At 34.8% G+C, this 22,660-nt stretch overlaps 2 protein-coding genes across 3 annotated transcripts; both read left to right on the top strand.

Annotated features, from left to right (window-relative positions):
- The first annotated feature begins 141 nt into the window (after nucleotides 1–141).
- NAD-ME1 (NAD-dependent malic enzyme 1) lies at nucleotides 142–14,279 on the top strand. Of its 2 annotated transcripts, XR_015121083.1 has the most exons (20): nucleotides 142–496; nucleotides 1,034–1,130; nucleotides 1,937–2,055; nucleotides 3,013–3,180; nucleotides 3,890–4,018; nucleotides 5,008–5,068; nucleotides 5,995–6,098; nucleotides 6,213–6,296; nucleotides 7,023–7,129; nucleotides 7,618–7,729; nucleotides 7,863–7,976; nucleotides 8,541–8,606; nucleotides 9,153–9,225; nucleotides 9,320–9,406; nucleotides 10,725–10,779; nucleotides 10,880–10,951; nucleotides 11,408–11,470; nucleotides 11,595–11,709; nucleotides 13,038–13,207; nucleotides 14,099–14,279. XR_015121083.1 is itself a non-coding variant. In XM_086235668.1 (19 exons), exons 1-19 carry the CDS (start codon nucleotides 311–313, stop codon nucleotides 13,110–13,112), a joined length of 1,887 nt encoding a protein of 628 aa, XP_086091794.1. In that variant the 5' UTR covers nucleotides 142–310; the 3' UTR covers nucleotides 13,113–13,399. The 2 variants fall into 2 exon arrangements, 1 of the variants encoding a protein (XP_086091794.1); XM_086235668.1 differs by lacking the exon at nucleotides 14,099–14,279 and having other exon boundaries at nucleotides 13,038–13,399.
- A 5,437-nt stretch (nucleotides 14,280–19,716) lies between these two features.
- Nucleotides 19,717–20,729, top strand: LOC147291072 (uncharacterized). Its single transcript, XM_086235865.1, has 2 exons — nucleotides 19,717–19,970; nucleotides 20,057–20,729. Exons 1-2 carry the CDS (start codon nucleotides 19,717–19,719, stop codon nucleotides 20,727–20,729), a joined length of 927 nt encoding a protein of 308 aa, XP_086091991.1.
- Nucleotides 20,730–22,660: the final 1,931 nt, after the last annotated feature.

The following is a 22,660-nucleotide window of genomic DNA, read 5'->3' as shown; positions in this document are numbered from 1 at the left end:
GTATTAAAGACGGGCCAGCATGACTGGTTTGACTCAGAAAATTGGGCATTCCCAGTCTTTTCCAAGTGGGGGTGGTGGCAACTGGCAAGCGTTTACAAAGGGCTGGCTTTAATTTTCTCTTTCTCACAAACTTTACGAGCAACCGAATTACCAAACGAAGCAAAATTTTAGCAAAATGTAAAACCAAAAACAACACAAGTCACTCACTCTCCAGTCTCCACTACCAATAGCATCACAACACCTCCATTATTAGCTCTCCTTCTCACTCAGTCCTCGCTCAGTCTCACTTTCAACACTCCAAGACATAACAATGTCAAACTTCAACTCTCCGATCAGGCTCTCTTCCTCTCTCATCAAACGCCTCAAGCACAGAGTCAGACTGGGGACTAATCCTCTGCTACCCCACTCCAGATCCTTCACTACAACCGAGGGCAACCGCCCAATCATTGTACACAAGCGCAGCCTCGACATTCTTCACGACCCTTGGTTCAATAAAGTAACCCAAATCAAACCCTTTCGATATCAGTTCTGTTTTGCTTTATAAGTTGCTCTCTGAAGAGTACTGTTTTTTAAGATCAAGTTGTGGTTGGATTTGATTTATGTGAAACTAGTTTTGTAAATTGGATTCTGTGTGATGGGTTATGATTGAAGTGATTAATTATTCAATTGTTGCAGGTTAAGTTATATCAAACTAAATCATGTAGATTAATAATTTAATATACAATCCTATTATTGGAAATGGGGTATAGTTAAAGCAATGTGCCCAGTGTTTTGTTTTGTTGATACAGAACTCTTTTTGTATAATGTAAATTCAAATATGAACACCCGGTTGTTTGTCAGACAATGAAAATATCAAATTTGAATAAGTGTTGAATTGCAGTGCTTGATTATGGCTTTGTGTGTTACTTATTTGTTGCATGTGAATTGTGATGGTGCTATATCATTTTTTAGTTTCCAATTTTTGCTTAATTTTATTTTTAAGTTACAAAGAGTTAATTTTAATTTTAATTTTTATTAAATGATTGTCAAATAGGGGACGTCATTCTCCATTACAGAACGAGATCGTCTTGATCTTCGGGGACTTCTCCCTCCAAATGTTATGTCTACCGAGCAGCAAATTGAACGCTTCAGTAAGTCTATTCTTAGTGTTTTTTTTGTCAGTTCCCATGGATTTTTGCCTTCTTAAGCCCTTTGTGCTAATTCAATATGACCCAACATCAGTTTTGTGCTTTTGGTTATTTTATGACGCCAATTAATGGCAGTGCTCCTTGGAAGAAACTAGAGTGCTTTTTCTTCTTTGTATGTTTGATAAAGATGCCCACAAATTATATAAAAAAAATGATATGAACTCTTTTTTCATGCTTCCGATTGAGTGGTGTATCCACTGATTCCATTTCCCCTTATATCTTGTATAAAACAGTGTTAGGAACAGTTTAAAGGTTACTTTTTTCTCTCATAGTTAAAGGTTTTATTTGATTGTGTGATTGGCTAGAATTTCATCATTGGAGTTTTGACTAGAACATCCAAGTTATTGTTAATGGACTGATTTTTCAAAGAACATAGTTTTAGGTATTCTAAACTAACATTTGGAGTATTGACTACTCCTGACTGGTGGGATGAATGCTTATGTGAATTTCATGGTCAAGTTTCAATCAGACAGAGCTTACATGCGAGGGAGGCACTGTGGCTATGCGTGGGAGACATTGTGGATATGTGCAAAAGTATTACTAGTGTGGTAATACTTTTGCATATTTATGGATTTTTTTCGCAGCATTATGCTGAATGAACTGATGCATCTCAGCTTTTAAAAACCTAGCGATAAATCTTTTCTCACATTGTTTCACTCTTAGCTTTAGAATGTCCTAATCCATTTTATTGCCATATGAACTAACTGCATATTCCAGCAATAATGTTATAGAAATTTTTTAATTGACAGTGGCTGACCTGAAGAGACTTGAACTGCAAGCTAGAGATGGACCATCTGATCCAAATGCTCTAGCCAAGTGGCGGATACTTAACCGGTTGCATGACAGAAATGAGACAATGTATTATAAAGTAAGTCACAAACTTCAATACTTATGTACTCTATGTTGAGGTGTATTTGGAAATTTCTGTGTAGCATTTACCTTCATCAGGTGATAGTTCGAAATATTTGCTAACACTGGCAATCTTGGTTTTTTGTAAATTTTTTTTTATCTTGTCACAGAACTAATGAGAAAATATTTTATGATTATAGGTAGACTGGACTTTTACTCAGCATTAATTACAGAGAAAGCTTCTTCAATTCAAAAAGACATTTTCAAATTTAGGCCCTTTTGATGTCAAAATATTTCAGTCTTAGTTGCAGGAACAATGTAATATACATCTCCATCCCCAGAAAGAGTTTGATTATTGCCTTTGCCCTTCCCTGAATATATATGTATATGTCCATTTTATGTTGCAAGGTTTTTGTTATCTATCCTTCTCAAGTGGTACCCTTCAGAGCTAATTTCCTACTACTGTACTAGTGGATGTTGAAAAGTCTGAGCTTGAATTTGAGTTTTTTAGGATTGTGGCTTTAGTCTGTGTTATCATTGGCAGAACAGAAATGTTTAAAACTAACAAAAAAAAGAAGAAAAGGAAGAATCTGTTGGTACATGTTATGCCTAATAATCAAAGCTATGCTGAACCTTAAATTAGAAATTTCAATATAATCTAGCCTATAACACTGCACCACTGCACCACTGCACCAGGCAACACTGATCCACCAATAGGACTAATGCCAGAACTATGTGCTGTGCATAATCATAATCATCACTACACCACCATGACTACCACTTCCATAGCACTACCAACTCTCTTCCATTGATGAAATCAGTCTCTCTGTTTTGTCCTTGTTTTGGCTTAGGGTGCCTACAAGAAATTCTCAGCCTTGTTATGCATGCACGTACATATTCTTTGTATGTCAAACTTCTTAGATAAGTTGAAATGTTTCATATTTTATAATAAACTTGTCATCTTTGAATTTGACAGGTTTTGATTGCCAACATTGAGGAATATGCGCCTATAGTCTACACCCCTACCGTAGGTCTTGTTTGCCAGAATTACAGTGGTCTGTTTAGAAGGCCTAGAGGAATGTACTTCAGTGCGGAAGATCGTGGAGAAATGATGTCTATGGTTTATAATTGGCCAGCTGATCAGGTTTTTAATTGGTCGAGGGTTTTTTAATTAAATGGCCTGCTGGTTCACTTTGCTTGTATTTTTTCCTTTCCTATTAATATGATCTTCTCTGTTTTCTATTAAAAAAAAAAAAAATCCTCTAATGAAGTCCCTTAGAATCATCTGGTAAACAACTCTTAGACACTGAAATTTAGTCTCGGGTATCGTTATTTGAGTGTGTAGAGTCATTTCATTTTGCTTTATTTATCGGTCCCAGTTTTAGTTTTCTTAGTCTCATATTGTCTTCAGTATGCCAGTTTTTGGTGCTTCTTTTGCTATCTTCCCTGTATTTTACTCTGCTATCTAATAAAAGATACCAACAGGTTTGTTGGCTAGTTTTTAGGAAATTCTGTGGACTTGTTAACACACAAAACTTTAGAAGTACAAATATAGTATTTCAGAGTAAGAGATGTGGGTTTCATAATTGACTGGCTAACTTATAGATTATCCTTAATATGTGTCTGAAAATAAGATGTAAAAGGTTTCAAGTGTGTGTATTATGAGGTCAACTGTTGAAGGTGGAAAGTAAAATAGAAAACACAGGTCAATCTTGTTTACCCTTCCTCTCATTTTAATATTTGCCTTACATTGTGGGTTATGAAAAGTGAATACAATATGTGAATTTCAGTGTTGGTGTTTCATAAAAGAGTGCAGCTTAATTTATGTGATCAAACATGAAATTTGTTTGCAGGTTGATATGATTGTTGTTACGGATGGGAGCAGAATATTGGGTCTTGGAGACCTTGGAGTCCAGGGAATTGGAATTTCAATTGGGAAGCTGGATTTGTATGTTGCTGCTGCTGGAATAAACCCTCAAAGGGTAGGTTCTTGCTCATTTTTCTTTCTTATCTTATGTTTTGTTATTGAATAGATAATTCTGATGTGTTTATCTTAATATACGCATCCAAAAAATGTGGCAAAGGTGTTTACTCCTTTTAGTAAATTTGTATCAACGGACCCATTTGAATAACAGTGATCCTCATATGTAACATCAATATTCTGGACTTTATTGAGCTGTATGGTATTAGCAATGCCTTGGGTCATTTGGACCAAAAGAAATAAGAGAATCTTCGAAGAATATAGCGGGATTGGGTAGGGAGTTATGGGGCAATGTTCGATTTTGGTCATCTATTTGGGCATCCACTTCTTTAGACTTTAAGGATATTCCAATTTCTGCTATTTTGACAGATTGGAAGGTAGCTGCTTGTCAGCATATTTAGGCTTTGGGCTCTGTTTGTAAAGAGTATTTTTGTCCACCATTGCGAGTTAGTTTCTTTAGGCTTTGGCTTTGGATGTTCTGTTTTCTGTTAGTTTCATGTCGTATCGCTGAAGTGGATTTCTTATCCACTGTTTTTTCCTGTTTTTGAGTCTGCTTACTAAAAATTCTGTCCATTTAAACAAAAATTCTGAATTTATGACAAACCTGTTGACGTGCCAATTTTTTTCATGGGACGTCCTGGTGTAATGGGCTAAAATTTGGGTGGAACCAGATTTTCCCGTCTTTCTTTGTCTTCTTGTAAATTAAATTAATTTAATGTTTCTTATATATAAATATATTATATAAAATCAACTGCTAGTGGGTTCCTGTTGTAATAGTAGGGATACTTTCATATTTCAAAAAAATAAAAATAAAAATGGGTTACAACTAATCTTTTTATATCATTTTATATTTTCACTGTCACTTGACCTGGTGAACCTTCATGCTGGTTTGTGCTGTGCATCATTTGGCATATACTCTCCTCTTGGTCACTAATTAGTTGAAAAGTTCCTTCTTATTGTTCTTCACCCCTTATGCTCCACCCAATATAGGTACTTCCTGTTATGATTGATGTTGGAACTAACAATGAAAAGCTGCTCAAAGACCCCATGTGTAAGTATTTCCTCTTTCAATCTTGGTCAATACTTAGTAGATGTTATGATCTTTTTGCATTGTATATATGGTAATAGATGAAGACATTGAAGTGGTACTAAAAAAATTGGTTAAATTCATTTCATAATACAGCTATTCTATTTCTAAGGTTATGAAAACATGGTGCTGGTACGTGATGACAGACTAGAAACTCAAGTTTTCGGATTATTTCATTATTTTGTGTTCCATCATCATTTGATGCCATGCTATATATACAATTTAGGTTGTTCATGTGGAGTAATTTGTGAGCACATATCAGGTTTTTTTTTTTTTTTTTTCTTTAATACATGTTATATAATAGAGGAGCAGTACAAAAGGGGTAGGTGGTGATTCCTTTTCCTATAAGGCCGTAAAACAAGAATCTATTGCAATTGTGGGAAAACAGAACACACAAAATGAACACCTGCAAAACTTTTCCATTATGATATTATTTAATGAATGTTGATTTAAGTACCAATATCTCCTATTCTGCTTCTCTGATTGAACATGTTTCTTCACCTTCACTGTCTCTTAGATGTAGAAGTAAAAAAGAAAAGATAAAGAAAAGGCAAGTGGCAGTGGTATTATTGCAGTTTAAATTTTTAATTAAAACCCACTTACTGTTTTTAAAATATAATTAGGAGTGGGAGAGGCTGCAGCCATAGTTATATCCATTATAGTCAACTATAGAAAGCACATATTTATTATTTTATGTCTCATTTCGCCCTTTGTATGGCTGTAGAATTAAGTACATTCTTCAAGTATGACTTTTGACCTTCACTTCCAAGTTTATGCATCAGATGATTCGTATTTATTTCTGTCCAAGGTTTTTCCTCATGTACATGAATTCTTTAATAGTTGATCTTATCCCCATAGAAATCAACAACCATTCTTTTCTTTATTCTTAGATTTGGGATTGCAAAGACACCGTCTTGATGGTGATGAATATATTGCTGTCGTCGACGAATTCATGGAAGCAGTGTTTACTCGTTGGCCGCATGTGATTGTGCAGGTAATTTGAAGTGTCATACATCTTTATTTAGATACTAGAAGCTGGAATGCATTAATGCATCAATTTTCTTTTCCTTTTCCTTTAAAGAATTACTTACAAAATTTTCATGTACAGTTTGAAGATTTTCAAAGCAAGTGGGCCTTTAAGTTGTTACAGCGCTACAGAAATACCTATAGAATGTTTAATGATGATGTTCAGGTAATTAACTTTTTCTGTTTCACATGGTAGCATCTGAGCATCTTTATTAGAAGGTTGTGTTATCTTTTTTATTAATCAGGACTGACCCAAACTGCTTGCTTGCCATGGGGCCCCTTTTGAGCAAAGGCCTCATTCACAATTTTACTTAAAGTCATGTTTGAATGTCCAATTCTATAATTTTTACTAAATGCCTATTTCTATTTAAAATGTCCAATCATATTCTTCTTTAGGCCACTAACCTTTCCATAAAATAATTAGAAATTTGATTTGAGACAACACTGTACATATTGACATTTTCTTCTAACATCGTAGAATTGGATTGGGAAAAGAGTCAAAAGATTGATATTGTACCTTTTAAACATAGAAGGAAGTTGATTTTTTGGAAATTTGATAGAAGGAAGTTGAGCAAGACTTCTCAAACCTTTTAATAATAAAGCTTGTATTCAAAATTTTGTTGCCTCTCCGAGTGTGGTGTAAGATAGGGCTGCACATTAGAGAAGGTGTTGACGTGAAGTACAATGTTGTCTCATTCCCTAATAGCTTGAAACTTTTGGGATCCAATGATTATCTAATAGTAAGGATATGCGAAATTATATATATGGACCATGTTTCAAAATTATCTTATTCCTTACATATGGAACGTATTTCTGAAATTTTCTTAGATTGGTTCATGGAAATACAATTGTGATTCCATCTGGTATAATTTCATATCAATTCTTCTTACAGGGAACAGCAGGAGTTGCAATTGCTGGACTTTTAGGAGCTGTAAGGGCACAAGGAAGGCCAATGATTGACTTCCCTAAACAAAAGATTGTTGTTGCTGGTGCTGGAAGGTTAGTTCATAAAATTAATCCAATGCTTTAAAGCGTACACTTCTGAGCAGTAAAAGACATGAATTCAATTAAAGGAGTGGGGGGATGTTTTGATGGAGTGGTAACAAATACCAGATAGTGCTTTACTTTATTTTATGGATTAATGTCTGATGAGGAGTTGTTGGTCTTTTGAATGTGGTTGTGCGGTTGTGCCAGCAACAACTCTAAACACTTTTGTTTGCCTCTTCAGTTTGTTTCATTTTGTCATGGGATTTAGGGAAGATCTGTTTTCTTGATATTTTAAAGTTTTTGCTGAATAGTTATATGGTTTTCTTGTGGATTGGAGTTCCTTGCAGACTCCACTTTACATGTCGATAAATATGCAAATCTGCTGCCTGTTTTCTTGTGAGGCTTCACATTTGGAGTTGCATTTATGCATCTTTGTACTGAAAAATGGCTAAAGCACTTACAGTACAAAGAATCTTTGCTTAATCTTTCCATTGCTGCAGTGCAGGAATAGGCGTTCTTAATGCTGCAAGAAAAACAATGGCAAGGATGTTAGGAAACAATGAATATGCATTTGAGAGTGCAGGCAGACAATTCTGGGTGGTTGATGCCAATGTGAGTGGTCACACGATGCCATATAACTATCAAATACTCTTCCGACTTTTAAAAATTACTTTTGATAGTTAAGTTGGCCATTGTTATGTATATTAGTCAGACAAGATAACTAAGTTGGTTTTTATGTATACAGGGTCTGATCACTGATGAACGTGAAAGTATCGATCCAGATGCCCTTCCATTTGCAAAAAATGTCAAAGAAATTCATCGTCAAGGGTTAAGGGAAGGCGCAAGTCTTGTGGAAGTGGTTAGTGAATTTATCACACTTTATAATATGTAAATCATAGTAGATTGAGTGGCCAAAAAAAAAAAAATCATAGTAGATTGTAATGTCATCATCTTCTGCACATATAAGACTGCATGTTTAACTAGGTGGGATTTTTATATGTTATGAAATTGAAATTTAGCGGTGCAAGAGAAGATAGTGTTGCAGCAATTGGCATTACTAAAGTTTTTTTTTTTTTTTTTTTCGATCTATTTCAGATTACTTGTTTCTTAGATGCTCCCACTGAATTATATTACATAGACCATGTGGTTTATCTAAATGTGATCGATGCAATGTGTTAGTGATTTGAGCTGAATCCACTAGTACATCAAGAATAATTAGCAGTTAACATCCTTCCAACAATTACATTTTTATCAACTGTACTAAGTCTTGTACAGACATTTAAATTATGGATTAACAATTATATTATTTGTTATATTGTCTAATTTTAAATATTCTAAAAAGAAATATTGTCTGATTTTAAATTGTAGACAATGTCATTTGTTCACCACTTGTAATCACATTTTGGTAATCTTTGCTAATCAGGTTCAACAAGTGAAGCCTGATGTGCTTCTTGGACTTTCTGCAGTTGGGGGATTGTTCTCAAAAGAGGTATTTATAATGCATTCTATAACTCAAATGGTTTTCCAGTAAAAATCTTGGAGAGTATGACATTTGTTTGCATGCTTCCAAGATCATTTTGCATATTGAATAAATTGTTTTACAATTCAGGAATAATATTAATGTGTTATGATAAGAAATTGACACTTTTTGATGTCCACTAGTTTTGGTCAAGAAAGAAATGCTTGATTTTTCTAAGATAAGAAGGTTTAATAAAACTTGGCACAATTTATCTTTTCATGGTACAACTCACAGAATAAAATTTTTGGTTAAGAAAAAATGACTATGCATGTTGTCCTTGGTCATTTATAAACTCAGCTATTTTTAAACAGTTTTGTAAGATGCAATTGCAAATTCATAAGGATGTTATTAACTATCTTGGTTCGTTTCTTTAAATGGATCAGTTTTGCACTTTTGTAGTCCAAGTTCGTCATGTATGAAGGATCATTTGCACATCTCTCTCTCTCTCTCTCTCTCTCTCTCTCTCTCTCACGTCAGTATTCTTGCAAGATTGATGTCAAGCATATATATTTATAGGTATTAGAAGCCCTTAGAGGTTCAACTTCAACTAGACCAGCCATCTTTGCAATGTCAAATCCGACAAACAATGGTATGCCTTTCTTCCTTATTTTCCCAGGGGGGAGATGTTATGGAAATTCTGCTTAGTTCGTGTTGTTGAACTGCACTCTTTCATTTTGGGATAGCTGAGTGCACTCCTGAAGAAGCATTCTCTATTGTGGGTGACAATGTTGTTTTTGCAAGTGGAAGTCCATTCAAAGACGTGGATCTTGGTATGTATTAAAACAAATTTACTCTTTTTTTTTTTTTTTCTCTTGCATCTTTCTTGTTGTACACTTGTAGTATATTTTAAATATCTCCCATGTTGTTGAAGCTGATATGATGACTATAACATGTATTCCCCATAGTACAACTTGTTATCAGTGTGTAGCTTGTTACTGTCGGACCTATAATTACTACGGCACTGAGAATTTTTATTTTTTTAAAGATAACAAAACCCATATTATAAAACAGGGGGATGAAATTTGGGGCACAAATGGTTGTTGTGTGGCACACGTCTTCTTGCATATCATTCTTTTAGTAGAGCAAATCAACCATTATGTTTTGCCCTCTTTTCTGTTTGTTCATTTTCTTTTATGAAAAACCTTTTATTTTTTGTTCGTTCATGTACACTTTGGGATGACGGTACTGGATAATCTTGTAGATTAGAATACGTGTGTCGTGTGATAATTTTAAAATAAGGAAATGAAAGCAGTACATTAGTAGCATGTATGAGGAAAATTTATGGTTAGTGTGGAAGGTTTGAGTCTTCAAGATATTGTTCAAGGACTAAGGCAGGAGAGAGAAATTCACCTGTTGAGGATTGAAAAAAGAAAATTTGTTAAAGCTTAAAAGACATGGATCTCATACCCCTTGGTGCTCATAATAAAAATTTGACTTATTTAAAATCATGGACCTCACATAATAATGTAAACCAAGCTAAATGTTGAAAAACTTGGGATAGAATTAAGACGCATCATCATAGATAGGTAGGAGAATTACCAAAATAAATCAACATGGATACTTAGGCTCCCACAGACATGCATGCCCTCACAAACAAACATGCATGCATGTGAGAGTTACGGGCACACATGCATATGCCTGCATGTAACATACATACCAAGGCAAGCAGTTGTTTGATTTTGTATGGTGGCTCTCTTTCATGAAAAGAGCAATGAAAATTTAAGTTGTCTTTTTTCATCTAAAAAGTATTTAAGCTCTCTTTCTGATATGATACTCTGTGAGCTTTGCAAATTCATTGACCATTCTTTATTTCGTGGGCTTAAACTTGGCTATCCTTTTCCCCCTTTGGTATATCATTCTGCTGACCAAAAAACATTGCCCTTTCTGTACTTTCAAGGGAAAAAAAACAAAACAAAACAAAAGAAGGTTTCTTTCCAGTGCTAGAAAAGATTTCTCAGCTTCATTTATAATTTTATATAGCTAGTTAGTTATATTCAGATTTATGAATCATTTTCCCTGTGCATTTTCATTTTGATCAGAAATGCACTACAGGAGGTTCTTAACTAACTAGAGTTTTATATTTCATAGGGAATGGCCATATTGGGCACTGCAACCAGGGAAACAACATGTACCTTTTTCCAGGGTTAGTTATCCTCCTCCACTTTCTAAAGGGAATCCAAATCTAATTTTAACTATTTCAGTTTTGATTTTTTATGATTATAAATACATCTTTCTCCACGCAGGATTGGACTTGGTACCCTCTTATCTGGTTCCAGAGTCATCTCTGATGGCATGCTACAGGCTGCGGCAGAGTGGTATTTCTCATATGCTCTTATGAATTTACTTTTACTGAATGGATATTTCAACTGTCCAGCTTGACTTAAAAAAAAGAAAAGAAAAAAAAAAAGAAAAGAGAATTTCACAACCTTTGCATTTTAGGTATTGTCCTTGAATCATCCGTTATTATCAACAAGATTCATATTGACTCAAAAGAATTATCTGGTAAACAGTATGAATAATCAATTGGAGAGGGCGAATGCCATCGGCCCTACCCTAAAATATAAAATTCCTCTGTATTTTTTCAAAAGAAATTCAATGTGTTATAAACCTGCTTATTATAATAGTACAGATCCTATTCCTGATTTGTAATTATGTATATATACACACAGATATGTGTATATATGCATTGGATTAATTCAACTTTCAAGATTATATTCCAGAGTGGAAAATGATAATTAGTTTGAGTTCTGACAGTCAAATGTATACTACAGCCTAGCTGCATATATGACAGACGAGGAGGTTCTCAAAGGGGTTATATACCCTTCTATATCTAGGTACAAATCAGAGGCCTCTATTATTTTTTTTGTGTCCTCTCCCTTGTATTTTATCTTTATTTTACGTAAAAGGATATATATTCAAGGTGTTATGCATTTCTCTAAACCTGATTCATATTTGCAGCATTAGAGATATAACAAAGCAGGTGGCTGCAGCTGTGATAAAGGAAGCTATAGAGGAGGAACTAGTAGAAGGGTACCGCGAAATGGATGCTCGAGAGCTCCGAAGACTTAATCAGGTATATCTGCTATTTACCAAGAAATTTACTTTATTTGCTTTTTTGGATGATAGGATACTTCAATGCCATCTACATCTCTTTGAAGCACAATCCAACCTTGGTAATAGAGTCAGACATGGCATTTTTGCAATCATCGAATCATCACACAAGAGAATATTCGGAGTTATAATTTGATTGAAACGATTAATTCTCAGTGAAGAGAATAAAAAAGATAAATTGTTTGTTTGATAAGAAACAAAAATTTTATTAATAAAGAAGATGGTACAATTAGGATGAACAAGATACCCATCAAATTCAAGTTAACAACCTCAAGTAAAAGAACATACAGTAGTGCTAGACATCCCAACTTTTCGTTCCCAACTTATATGACATTCATACATTGGACACTAAAAAATAAAAAATAAAACCCAAAAGTAAAGTAATGACACATAAGGTGAGATACAAATGTTGGGAAAAAAAGTTGGGACAATTAGCATTATTGAAGAACATATTACATTCAAATCAAAGCTCCCCCAATCAAGATGAGCAATACAAAAAGGATTATCTCTAAAATGTTTAGAGAAAGAGGCCCAAAGATAAGCTAAGAATTTAATTCCTTTCCCAAGGTAAATCCATCTTCCCCTCCTTTAGAATAAAAAAAGTTGAATTACCCATCTTGTCTGCAGCATGTGGTGAACATATTCACTAATGCATATATTTGACAAGAATGTCTAATTTGAACCTACCATTTTTCAATTCTGTGATCAAGTGATGCAGGCACTCTTTAAACACACAAATGGAGTTATAAAATTCCTATTCTTATCATTTTGTTACAATGAATTTCAAATTCATAAACAAAGCATACCAGAAAGAACTTTCTATTCAGTTTTCTGATCAGTCAAATTCATAAGAAAAACTAGATCCATCCAAATCTGAAACTACTTTCCTATTGCGTCTTTATGACAGTCCTCAGACACATCCATAAGTGATTTCTTCAAAGCCTACTCTCTATCTCTTTACTACTTTGGAAGTTACTATAAAAAGATACCATTTTCTAATCTGATATCAGAGCACAACCTACGGTATATTTGTTTGAGAAAGGAACATACTGGAAGGAATAAGTAAGACCTGTGGCTTTACCATGTATATTTAATCCACGATAGCAGCATAGATATACAACAGGGAAAGCAACTTTTTTTAATCTCTTGCTATCCCCGTTGTATATCTGTGCTGCTATTTATTAATCTCTAGCCTTCATGAATATTCATAAAATATCCTGAATTTCTTGATTCTTCAAACATCACTGATTCTAGAATTGTAACGGTCATTGACATAATTTTGGATTGCAGGAAGAAATTTTAGAATATGTGCAGAACAACATGTGGAATCCAGAATACCCGACATTGGTTTACAGAAATGAATGATGACCTACAGACGAGAACACAATAATAGCATTGTTGTATGCATCGATTCTTTTGGCCAAAATTACCCGTTTTGTCATGCTGCTCTTCATTGCTGAGTATGTATCTTAGAACTTTCTATATTGTATTTTAGGTCTTGTGGCATAGATCTCTAATTTATACCATAAAAAAAAAAAAAAAAAACCAGACTCTTTTAGTGGATACATATGAAAATCAACACAATTACCATGTTCATATATTACTCTGGTGAAACTTTCTGATCCCAATTACAGCTTCTATGCGTTGTGGCTTGTTCATGTGTTTTTAAGTTACAGCAGTTCTGCACTTGCATTTGTGGTCATAGGAAGTAAATGAGTCTTGGTGTCATCATCATTTAAAATAAGTTCTCTATGCTCTGCAAATGGCTTTCTGCTTTTTCAAGGCAGACTCTGCTTAGGATAAGGGAAAAAAACAAAAACAAAAAACTTTGATATAAATCCATTCTGCAACATTATTTTTTAATGAACTACGAAGTCTTTGTTTGGAAGACACTACCTGTTAGTCTGTTACTAGTAGAAGCTGTTTTTTCCCCACTGGTGAAGCTGTTATTTTCAATGAGCACTTACCACTCCTATGGTAAGAGTTAAACTCTTGTCTTCCCTTCCCTTAATAAAACAAAAATAGAAAACATTGATAAACTCCCCTGTGCAAGTTTCATGACTAAATATAGTCGTTTAAATTTTTGTTGTTGTGATCCAGTTTTAAATTGAGTGTACGGTTGAATGCTTGTGCAATTATCATTCAGTAACAATAACAATCAAATGTTGGAGTACAGGAGTGCATGAAATTGTTTTTTTCTTGGACTTGTGTGTATTGAAATATTAATTTTTTGCTTTCACCAAAACAAAAAATTAATTTTTTACAAGTAACATGTAATGGAAAGTTATTTGTCTAGCTATGTTTTTAATGTAATTATTGCCTCTAACTAATCAACAGTTACATTGTTGTAGGGTGATAATTGTTCAAAGACTAGCAAAGAGTGTTGGAATGCTCAACTGAAAATATATACAGTCATTAACATTTGGACTGCCATTTGTTCTTTTTTGGTATTGGCCTAAAATAATAAATAATTTCTCATCCACCCACAAGTAACAAGGAAACTCTAGTATGAATTATTACAGCTTCATAGATTGATGTCAAAAGCTCTCATCCTCTGTCATCTCGATCTTGTTTAATGATGATTGATTGCCAGCATTTCCCAATCCAAAGTTTATCAGTCTAAGATGGTGTGGTGTAGGCTGTGTATTTGGTCATGTGGTGTAAGCTGCGTAGCTGTAGGCTCCTAATGTTTTAATTTTGGGTCGTCTAATTAAAAATCCAAAAAAAAAAAAAAAATTTAACTCAATTTCCAGTCGGCCCAAAAATTAATTTGGTCTTGTTTCCTATCAAAACATGGAAAAACTGCACTGTCATATCAATTTGTGGAGCCATCCTAAGACCTCCTAAATGCTCACTCAATCCCTATGAGTGGTGACATTCCCGCACTCTATTTTAATTTCTCTACCTACCTTATCATATCAAAATGATAGAGAATATTTTATATCCTAATTTATTAATTCTAACTAATGTGGCAGAATATGTCAATTTCTTAGATAATGTAAATAAATGAGGTGTAGAGGTGGCCCATAAATAACTAAATGACAAACTCCCACCTCAGTTGAGATTTATAAATTTAGGATACAATGTGCTGCTTGTAACACTATTGGTCTAGGCAATGGATTGGAAGCTCACCTCCATACTCTTTCATCTGTTATGATTTATGAGGATTGGTGGTGATACAAAAGTAGTACCCCATTAATTTACGGCACCCCAAATATGAGTTTCATGGAAGATAGGCTGCAATGGCTGCTTCGTTTCTTGGTTTTTTTTTTTTTTTTTGAGAAATAGCGTAGAATTTCCATTAGGAATCAATAAAATGTACATCAAAGAGAAGGGGATTCCGCAGCCAAGAGGCTCGTCTTCAACCCAAACAAGGAAATCATCGCAAGAAAGGGCATGCAATTATTATAAAAAAAAGTGAAATGCAATTATTATTTTTTTTTTAACAAAAGGGAGTGGGAAAATAAGAATGTGGGTGGGAATAGTGCCAATCTATCCTTATTTGTATATTTTTTTTTAATTTTCCATTTTATCCTCAATTAAAATAAAAAATTAACTTAAGCTCCCACTTGATGTAGCACCCTATCCCACCCCTCTTTATGGCAGCCTCTCCGGTCGGGACTGCCTCGGTCGAGACTGCCCCGTCCCCCCTCTCCCTCTACTCCACTCCATTCCTTTCTTTCATTCCCCTCAATCCTAACCCATCTCTTTCTCTGTCTCTTTCTCCCAAGTTCTATCTTGTGGCGAAGTGAGATAAAGAGAGAGGAGGTCAGTGTGGGAGGGAGAGGGGTTTGTCGTGAGGTGGGTTTCGAGTGACTTGTTAAACAAGATATTAAATCTTACAAAACATAAAGGGGTGTGAAAACCAAATTAATTAATCTAGCTCACCTTTTGATCAAGCATTTGAATCCAACACTCACAAGGAGCATTTGTAAGTGCTCAACAACTTGTAAGTGTTCACATTTGTGAACAGTTACAAATTTGTGACAATGTGTGTGACTAAGTAAGTGTTCACAATTCTACCACTCCAAGGATTAATATACAAATAAGTGTTCAAATTTGTGAACAGTTACCATAAATTAATACACATTCTTTATTCTTGAAAACATTGTATGCAACTGCAGTTGCAGCACTTGTTCATTGCTTCCACAAATTTGAAAAATAAGAAATTCTACCACTCCAAGGATTAATACACAAATTTGTAACAGTTACTAAATGTGAACACTTACATTTGAACACTTAGGCCTTCCACAATGGTGAGCTTGAGCTTGAGAGTGAGAGTGGGAGGAAACTCTCATTTTGTCTACAGTAGGCCGGAGGTATGAGAGTGAGGGTGAGTAAGAGTATGAGTTGAGGGCGAGGGGAGGGTCCAGCTGAGAGTGAGAGTGTGTGAGTTTTTAATTTAAGTGAGCCCCACCAGCATGCGAAAAGACAATGAAGGGCTTTTGAGAAATTTAAAAAGCTGAAGCTGAGTCCGGAAATTTGAAAGAAGCCAGGGGCAAAGCAGTACATGCGGAGGGATAAAATAAAGTGGCCGACAATCCACTGTTCACCGCAGCAGCTGTCTGCCACTCACCGGGACACGCACTTGACACACACAGGTGGCCACGATCTTCTGCCCGTTGCAGATCAATGGTCACCAATAAAGCCAGGTTTCAATTTAAAAATAATAATAAAATCCTAGCCAGCAACACGTAGCAGCGTCTGGAGGTTCAGATGAATGTATCCGTTGGAGATCAACGGCTACAATTAATTGACCGTTATAATGCAATTAAAAATATAAAAAAAATATTTAAAAATTCTGAAAAATTGATAACGGCTATTTCATCACTTTTCCTATAAATTGAGCATTCACACCTCATTTTTTCACACATCTATCTATCCAATTCATTCATTTTATCAATCTATTCAAATCACCTCACTTTTACTAGAAAATTCTTCTTTTCCAATTATGGAAAATGCAAAGAGAAAGAATTGGTCCAATGAAGAAGAGGTAGCGCTTGTTGAAGCTTGGATGGAAAATTCGGAAGATTGTAAAATCGGATCCAATCAAAGAAATATGGAATTTTAGAATAAAGTGTACGATCAATTTATTCGGAGATATCCTCTTGCCGTGATGAATGGGCGACAAATTGGGGCGGTCATGGCTCACTTCAAGAAAATAGGGCAAGCCACCTCGAAATATCATAAATGTATCTTGGCGGCCGAACGATCACATACTAGCGGGTAAAATCAAATTGATACGATGAGTTTTGTTGATTAAACTCAACATAAATGCCCCATTTACTTAATTAAATTCACATATTTATGTTTGATCAATATGTGTGTACTATATTTCAAATTGTGTATACTTTATTTTTCTTAGTTAAACTCAAATATTTTTGTTAATTAAATTCACATATTTATGTTTGATCAATATGTGTGTACTATATTTCAAATTGTGTATACTTTATTTTTGCTAGTTAAACTCAAGGAATTAAATTTCAAAATTTTCGGCGAAATTTCGCCGAAAATTTCGTTTTTTTAGGGTGTCGAAATCGAACACATATTTAATAATTTTTCGGAAAAATTTCGCCGAAATTTATCGAAATTTATCGAAATTTTCATATTTTCTATTTTCTCCAACTTCAGAAATTCACAAAAAATAGCTCGAGACTCCAAATAATTCACCGAAAAATTCTACGAACTTGTATTGATGAGTACTAATTTCCTATAACCTCAAAATAGTCAAATTGATTTCAAAAAAATTATGAAAAATCCTACTCTTATAATTTAATTCTGAAAAAAATAATAATTGTCAAATTCTTGAATTATCATTTTCTAAAATTCATTTCCACACAACTAAGCTCTAGAACCACAACCAAAGGTCTAAGTTAGTTAAAATAAATTTAAAGAAATTTCTAATTCCTTTAAAAAAAACCTTAAAACAAATTTGAAAAATTTAAGTAACAAAATTACCGTAAGCCAAAATTTGGGTTGTTATACTTAGTGAAGACAAAGTTTGGCTAAGTAAGAGACACGGGAAAAAAGGAAGGAAAAATAAAAAATAAAAATAAAAGACTGAAGAGAGATGCACGGGGAAAAAAGTAAGGAAAGATAAAAAATGAGGGGTGGTTTGGGGCCTTTGGGCAATTAGAAAGAAGAAAAAAAAAGTTTGAGATTTCTTTTAGTTATTTTAAACCTTAAACTTTAATACATTTCTATATAAACCAGATCAACCGGATCGTTCTGGTTTCTCCGTAGCACTTGACCATCATCCACGGCCATACCTACTCTTCTGGCCTTCCAGTGGATCTGCCGGTAGTTACTGAGATGTTTCAGCTGGGCAGCCTGGCGGGAGAAGTACTGCTCCTGGTAACTTTCGTCACTGACCGGGGGAAAGAGGCTTTCCATTATGATCGACGCTCTTCTTCTATTGTGAAGGGGGAAACTGTGGTATGACCGATATTCGACCCAGGGCCTTTTATAATAATTAAAAGTATCCTAAAGGGCTTAAAACCTAATATCCTAAAAAATATAGAGTATATAGGGTTTAATGTATAGATTATAGAGTATAAAGAGTATTAGGGTATATAAAATATATAGAGTATTAGGGTTTAGATTTTAGTGTATAATTAAATTATACAGTATAAAGAATATAATAATTTTGTTTATTCATTATACTAATTTTATTTAACAGTATTTGCTCCAGCGGACATTATATTCACCTTATATCACATGAAACATACTATATAATTTGATTTTTTCAATGTTTTTTATCAATTTAGTAGATAATATGTTAAATAAACATATGGTAAAGTTTCATTCAAAATTTCCGTATTTTGATAGCAATTTCCGTCATTTCCATCTAATTTCTGTCGAAATTTAAAAATCTTCGAAATTTCCGTCGAAATTTCCTCGAAACTCGAAATTTTATTCATTGGTTAAACTCAAATATTTTTGTTAATTAAATTTACATATTTTCGTTTGATTAATATATGTGTACTCTATTTCAAATTGTGTGTACTTTATTTTTGCTAGTTAAACTTAAATATTTGTGATAATTAAATTCAAATATTTGAGTACCATTTATAATTCATTAATTTGTTTTCATATTACTAGGTGAGTTTTGCCAACGCACAATACCAAGCAACAAATTCGGGAAGCCGTCCTTTTGCTTGGCACCATTGTTTTGCTAAGATGCAACACTTTGTGAAATGACAACATGCACAAACCGACACCACCACTGATGCCGACACCGAAGCTGAAGCAGTTCAATTGAGCGCGGATGAGGATGCCCCGACCTTTCAACCACTTAGCAGTAGTCGCCCGAGGCCACCTGGCAGAAACAACTCCAAGAGGGCCAAACAAGTTGATACTAATGATGATGACCTTGTCGATAATGCGACCGATTGATCAAAGAGCACACCAATTTCAAACAAAAGCAGCAAGATTATTAGGTCATGGGCAAGGAGCCCACCACCATGCACGAAGAACAACGAGCGTTTTAGGAGGCACGACATCGTGAAATTTTTGCGAGGTGGAATGCAAGTGCTGCTAACGAGGCCAATCAGGGCACGTCAAGCTCAGGAGGGTACTTCCCCAACACTGACTTTTCACAATATGACTGATGTGTCATTGTTTTTCCAACTATGTGTTGTCGTGTACTTTATGTATGCATTTTATTATGAATTAAAATAAAATACTCTATTATTAAATATGTCTCAGATTCCTTTACTTTTCTAAGATGATAAGATAGCCTATTATGACTGATGATAAGATTCTGATTCGTTAACTAACCAAGATGATAAGATTATGATTCGTTTAACTTTCCAAGATGATAAGATTGTGATTCGTTTAACTTTCCAAGATGATAAGATTTTGATTCGTTTACATTATCACACCTAGTCTATAAATTTCACCATGTCGTGCTTTCACCAATTCACCCTGCTTAGTAATCGCAGAAAATTCGTTTACACTTTGCTTCAGAATGTCTACCCCCAACGATTATAATTCAGATGAAGAGATGTTTCAGGCACAACTAGACATGTACGATGACCAGCTCGCAAATATCACGGCGTGTGCCATGGCTGCTTACCGACGACATACACAACGAAGTCAAAGAAGGCCAATACATGGAGGCACATCTCAACCACGACGATATATCCCTCGAGACCGCCAACTAGGCCATGGTCTTATTATGAGCAACTATTTCGACCTTGGAACAAGATATACTGAAGAGATGTTTTGACGGCGCTATCGGATGAAGAAATCATTGTTCCTAAAGATGATGCAAGATGTGTGCAACAAAGATGTCTACTTCAATAAAGACAAGACGCTGCTGGAAGATGGGGCTGCACGCCAGAGCAAAAGCTGACTTTGGTCATGAGAATGTTCTCCGCTGGGTACTCGGCTGATGCCCCAGATGAGGGCTTCCAAATTGCCCAAACCACCGTGCTGGAGTTATTCAAGAAGTTCATAAGAGTTATTCCGGAGGTGTATGGAGTGGAATACCTCCGCACACCAACAGTGGCTGATCTTCAACGGCTATTGCGTAAGGCTAAAAGAGGATTCCCAGGTATGTTAGGAAGTCTAGATTGCATGCATTGGGAATGGAAACATTGCCCAGTAGGACAACAAGGGGCATATCAAGGCCATTATCACACCCCAACTGTGATATTAGAGGCAGTTGTCGGGTACGACATGTGGATTTGGCATACCAATTTTGGTTTTCCAGGGAGCAACAATGACCTCAACGTATTGGATAACTCACACCTTTTTTATGATGAGGAGCAGATGCGAAACAATCAGATCAAGTATAAGGTTAATGGCAATGACTACACAATGAGGTATTATCTAGAGGACCGGATCTACCCCAAATGGGCCACGCTTATACAAACAATAACAAATCCGGTAGGAGAGGCAAGTCAGCTATTTGCAAGATATCAAGAGTCCTACCGGAAAGATGTCGAGAGGGCGTTCGGGATTCTGAGGGCTAGATGAGAGATTCTAAAAAAGCCCGCCAGAGGATGGAAAGCCAATGATCTGGGCTATATTATGAAGACATGCATAATTTTGCACAACATGATCATTGAGGACGAGCGTCCAGAGAACGAGGACGATGAATCAGACGATGACATTGACCACGTTCAGAAAATGATCTCCCAAGCTGTGGCACGGTATGACACTGAACCATGTGATGGAGGCCAAAGTTATCAGCCAATTCTTTTAGAGCAACGGCTTTCCCGAGTTAGGTTGATACGGTCAATAACACTCCACCAACAACTGAAGAATGATTTGGTCCAGCACCTTTGGACGCGAGAAGGAAGTCGTGGCCAAGCACGACGCCGACGCCGACGCCGGCGATGAACGCTGAAATGTTGAAGATGTCTCCAATACCATTGTGTGTTTGTTTGTGTTTGTATTTGTGGCTGTCGTTTTGTGGCTGTCGTTTTGTATTTGTTTGTGTTTGTTTGTGTTTGTTTATGTTTGTTTTTTGTTTTATTTGTTTATGTTTATTTGTGTTTGTTTATGTTTGTCTTAAATTTTTTTGTTTTATGTTGGTGAAATGAAATAAATGTATTGTTTTCTTGTTTTATGTTGGTGAAATGAAATAAAGATATTAAAATAAAGGTATTGGTGGAGACAAAATAGAGAATTTATATTTTAGGTAATAAAATTATAAATTCAAATATAGTCAATATTGACCTTATATTAAAGATCTCTTTAAAATAAAACTAATGATATAATTTTTATAAATATTTAAGCTATAAATTATAACTTAACTATAACTTAATTTAACTTAGGCTTAATTTAATTATATACAATTACATTACTCTCAGCTCTTACTCTCAGCACCACTGTAGCTTCAGCACATATCACTCTCACTCTCAGAAACAAAAAATCACTTTTTAGGCCAAAAAATCACTTTTCAGGCCATATCTTACTCACACTCTCACTCTCACCACTGTGGATGACCTTATTAAATAAGATTTTTATGGTAGAATTTCAAAAACGCTTATTAAACAAGATATAAAAATGACTTATTGAACACATTGTCTTTATTCTTAAGTGTTCCTCCTTGGAGTAGTAGAATTTCAGATTTCTAAATATGTTAAGGGCATGAACAAGTGCTGCAAACTGCAGTTGCATACACTATTTTCAAGAAGTGGTAGGACTTGACCACAACGCTCATAAAAGAAATGGTCCAGAAGACGAGGAACAACCACCCAAAAGCCGGGACAAGCATGAGCAATAGTAAAATGGAGGCAAGAGTTCCACACAAAAGGCTCATGTTATTCATGAAGAAGATCAGTTTTTTTTTTTTATTCAAAGTTTTTAAAAATATATTGGCAAAAAAAAAAGTTTTCAAAATATTAATTATTTTTACATGTGTGAAAAGATAAAAATACCCTTGACATGTTAGTAGATAATATTTTCACTAACAGAAAACTTAACGGAAGTATATTTTTGACACAAATAAAAATTGAAGTACTTTTTTACAAATTTTCAAAATTGAGATACTAACTTAAAATAATATAAAGTACTAAAATGTAATTTATTTTTTTCATTAATTAAAACATTTTTTATTTCGGATTTTAATAAGTAGATGGTTCAAAACGTGGGTTTTGTTTCTGTTCCGACTTCCGACACAATGCACCTCAATTGTCACGTTAAAAATTTAAAATTGTTCACATCAACAAATAGAATTTTTAAGTTAATCCTAAAAAAAAAAAAAAAAAACAGCCGGCCCATGTATCTCTGATCAGCTACCGTTCCGTGGCGACTGAACCATCCAAGTCCAACCCCCCCCAGCCGCCAAACACACACAAGATTCTAATTTCGTCGCACCAACTGGGACCCACTAACTAACTCACTCCCCGAAGAAATTTGAAATTTCAAAATTTTAAACGGTGTCGCTGAGGACCCATCTG

The sequence above is a fragment of the Dryas octopetala genome, chromosome 3, assembly GCF_963921425.1.
Source record: "Dryas octopetala chromosome 3, drDryOcto1.1, whole genome shotgun sequence".
Taxonomy (NCBI): Eukaryota; Viridiplantae; Streptophyta; class Magnoliopsida; order Rosales; family Rosaceae; genus Dryas; species Dryas octopetala.
The sequence above is the reverse complement of the archived record's forward strand: the minus strand, read 5'-3'. Positions and strand labels throughout refer to the sequence as shown.

Excerpts from the sequence above, each read along its gene's own strand:
- LOC147291072 (XM_086235865.1), top strand. The coding sequence starts at position 19,717 with ATGTCTACCCCCAACGATTATAATTCAGATGAAGAGATGTTTCAGGCA. Across the intron at positions 19,971-20,056 it reads ACAAGATATACTGAAGAGAT|ACAAGACGCTGCTGGAAGAT; the intron begins GTTTTGACGGCG and ends ACTTCAATAAAG.
- NAD-ME1 (XM_086235668.1), top strand. The coding sequence starts at position 311 with ATGTCAAACTTCAACTCTCCGATCAGGCTCTCTTCCTCTCTCATCAAA. Across the intron at positions 7,730-7,862 it reads TCTGGGTGGTTGATGCCAAT|GGTCTGATCACTGATGAACG; the intron begins GTGAGTGGTCAC and ends TTATGTATACAG. Across the intron at positions 8,607-9,152 it reads GGGGATTGTTCTCAAAAGAG|GTATTAGAAGCCCTTAGAGG; the intron begins GTATTTATAATG and ends ATATATTTATAG.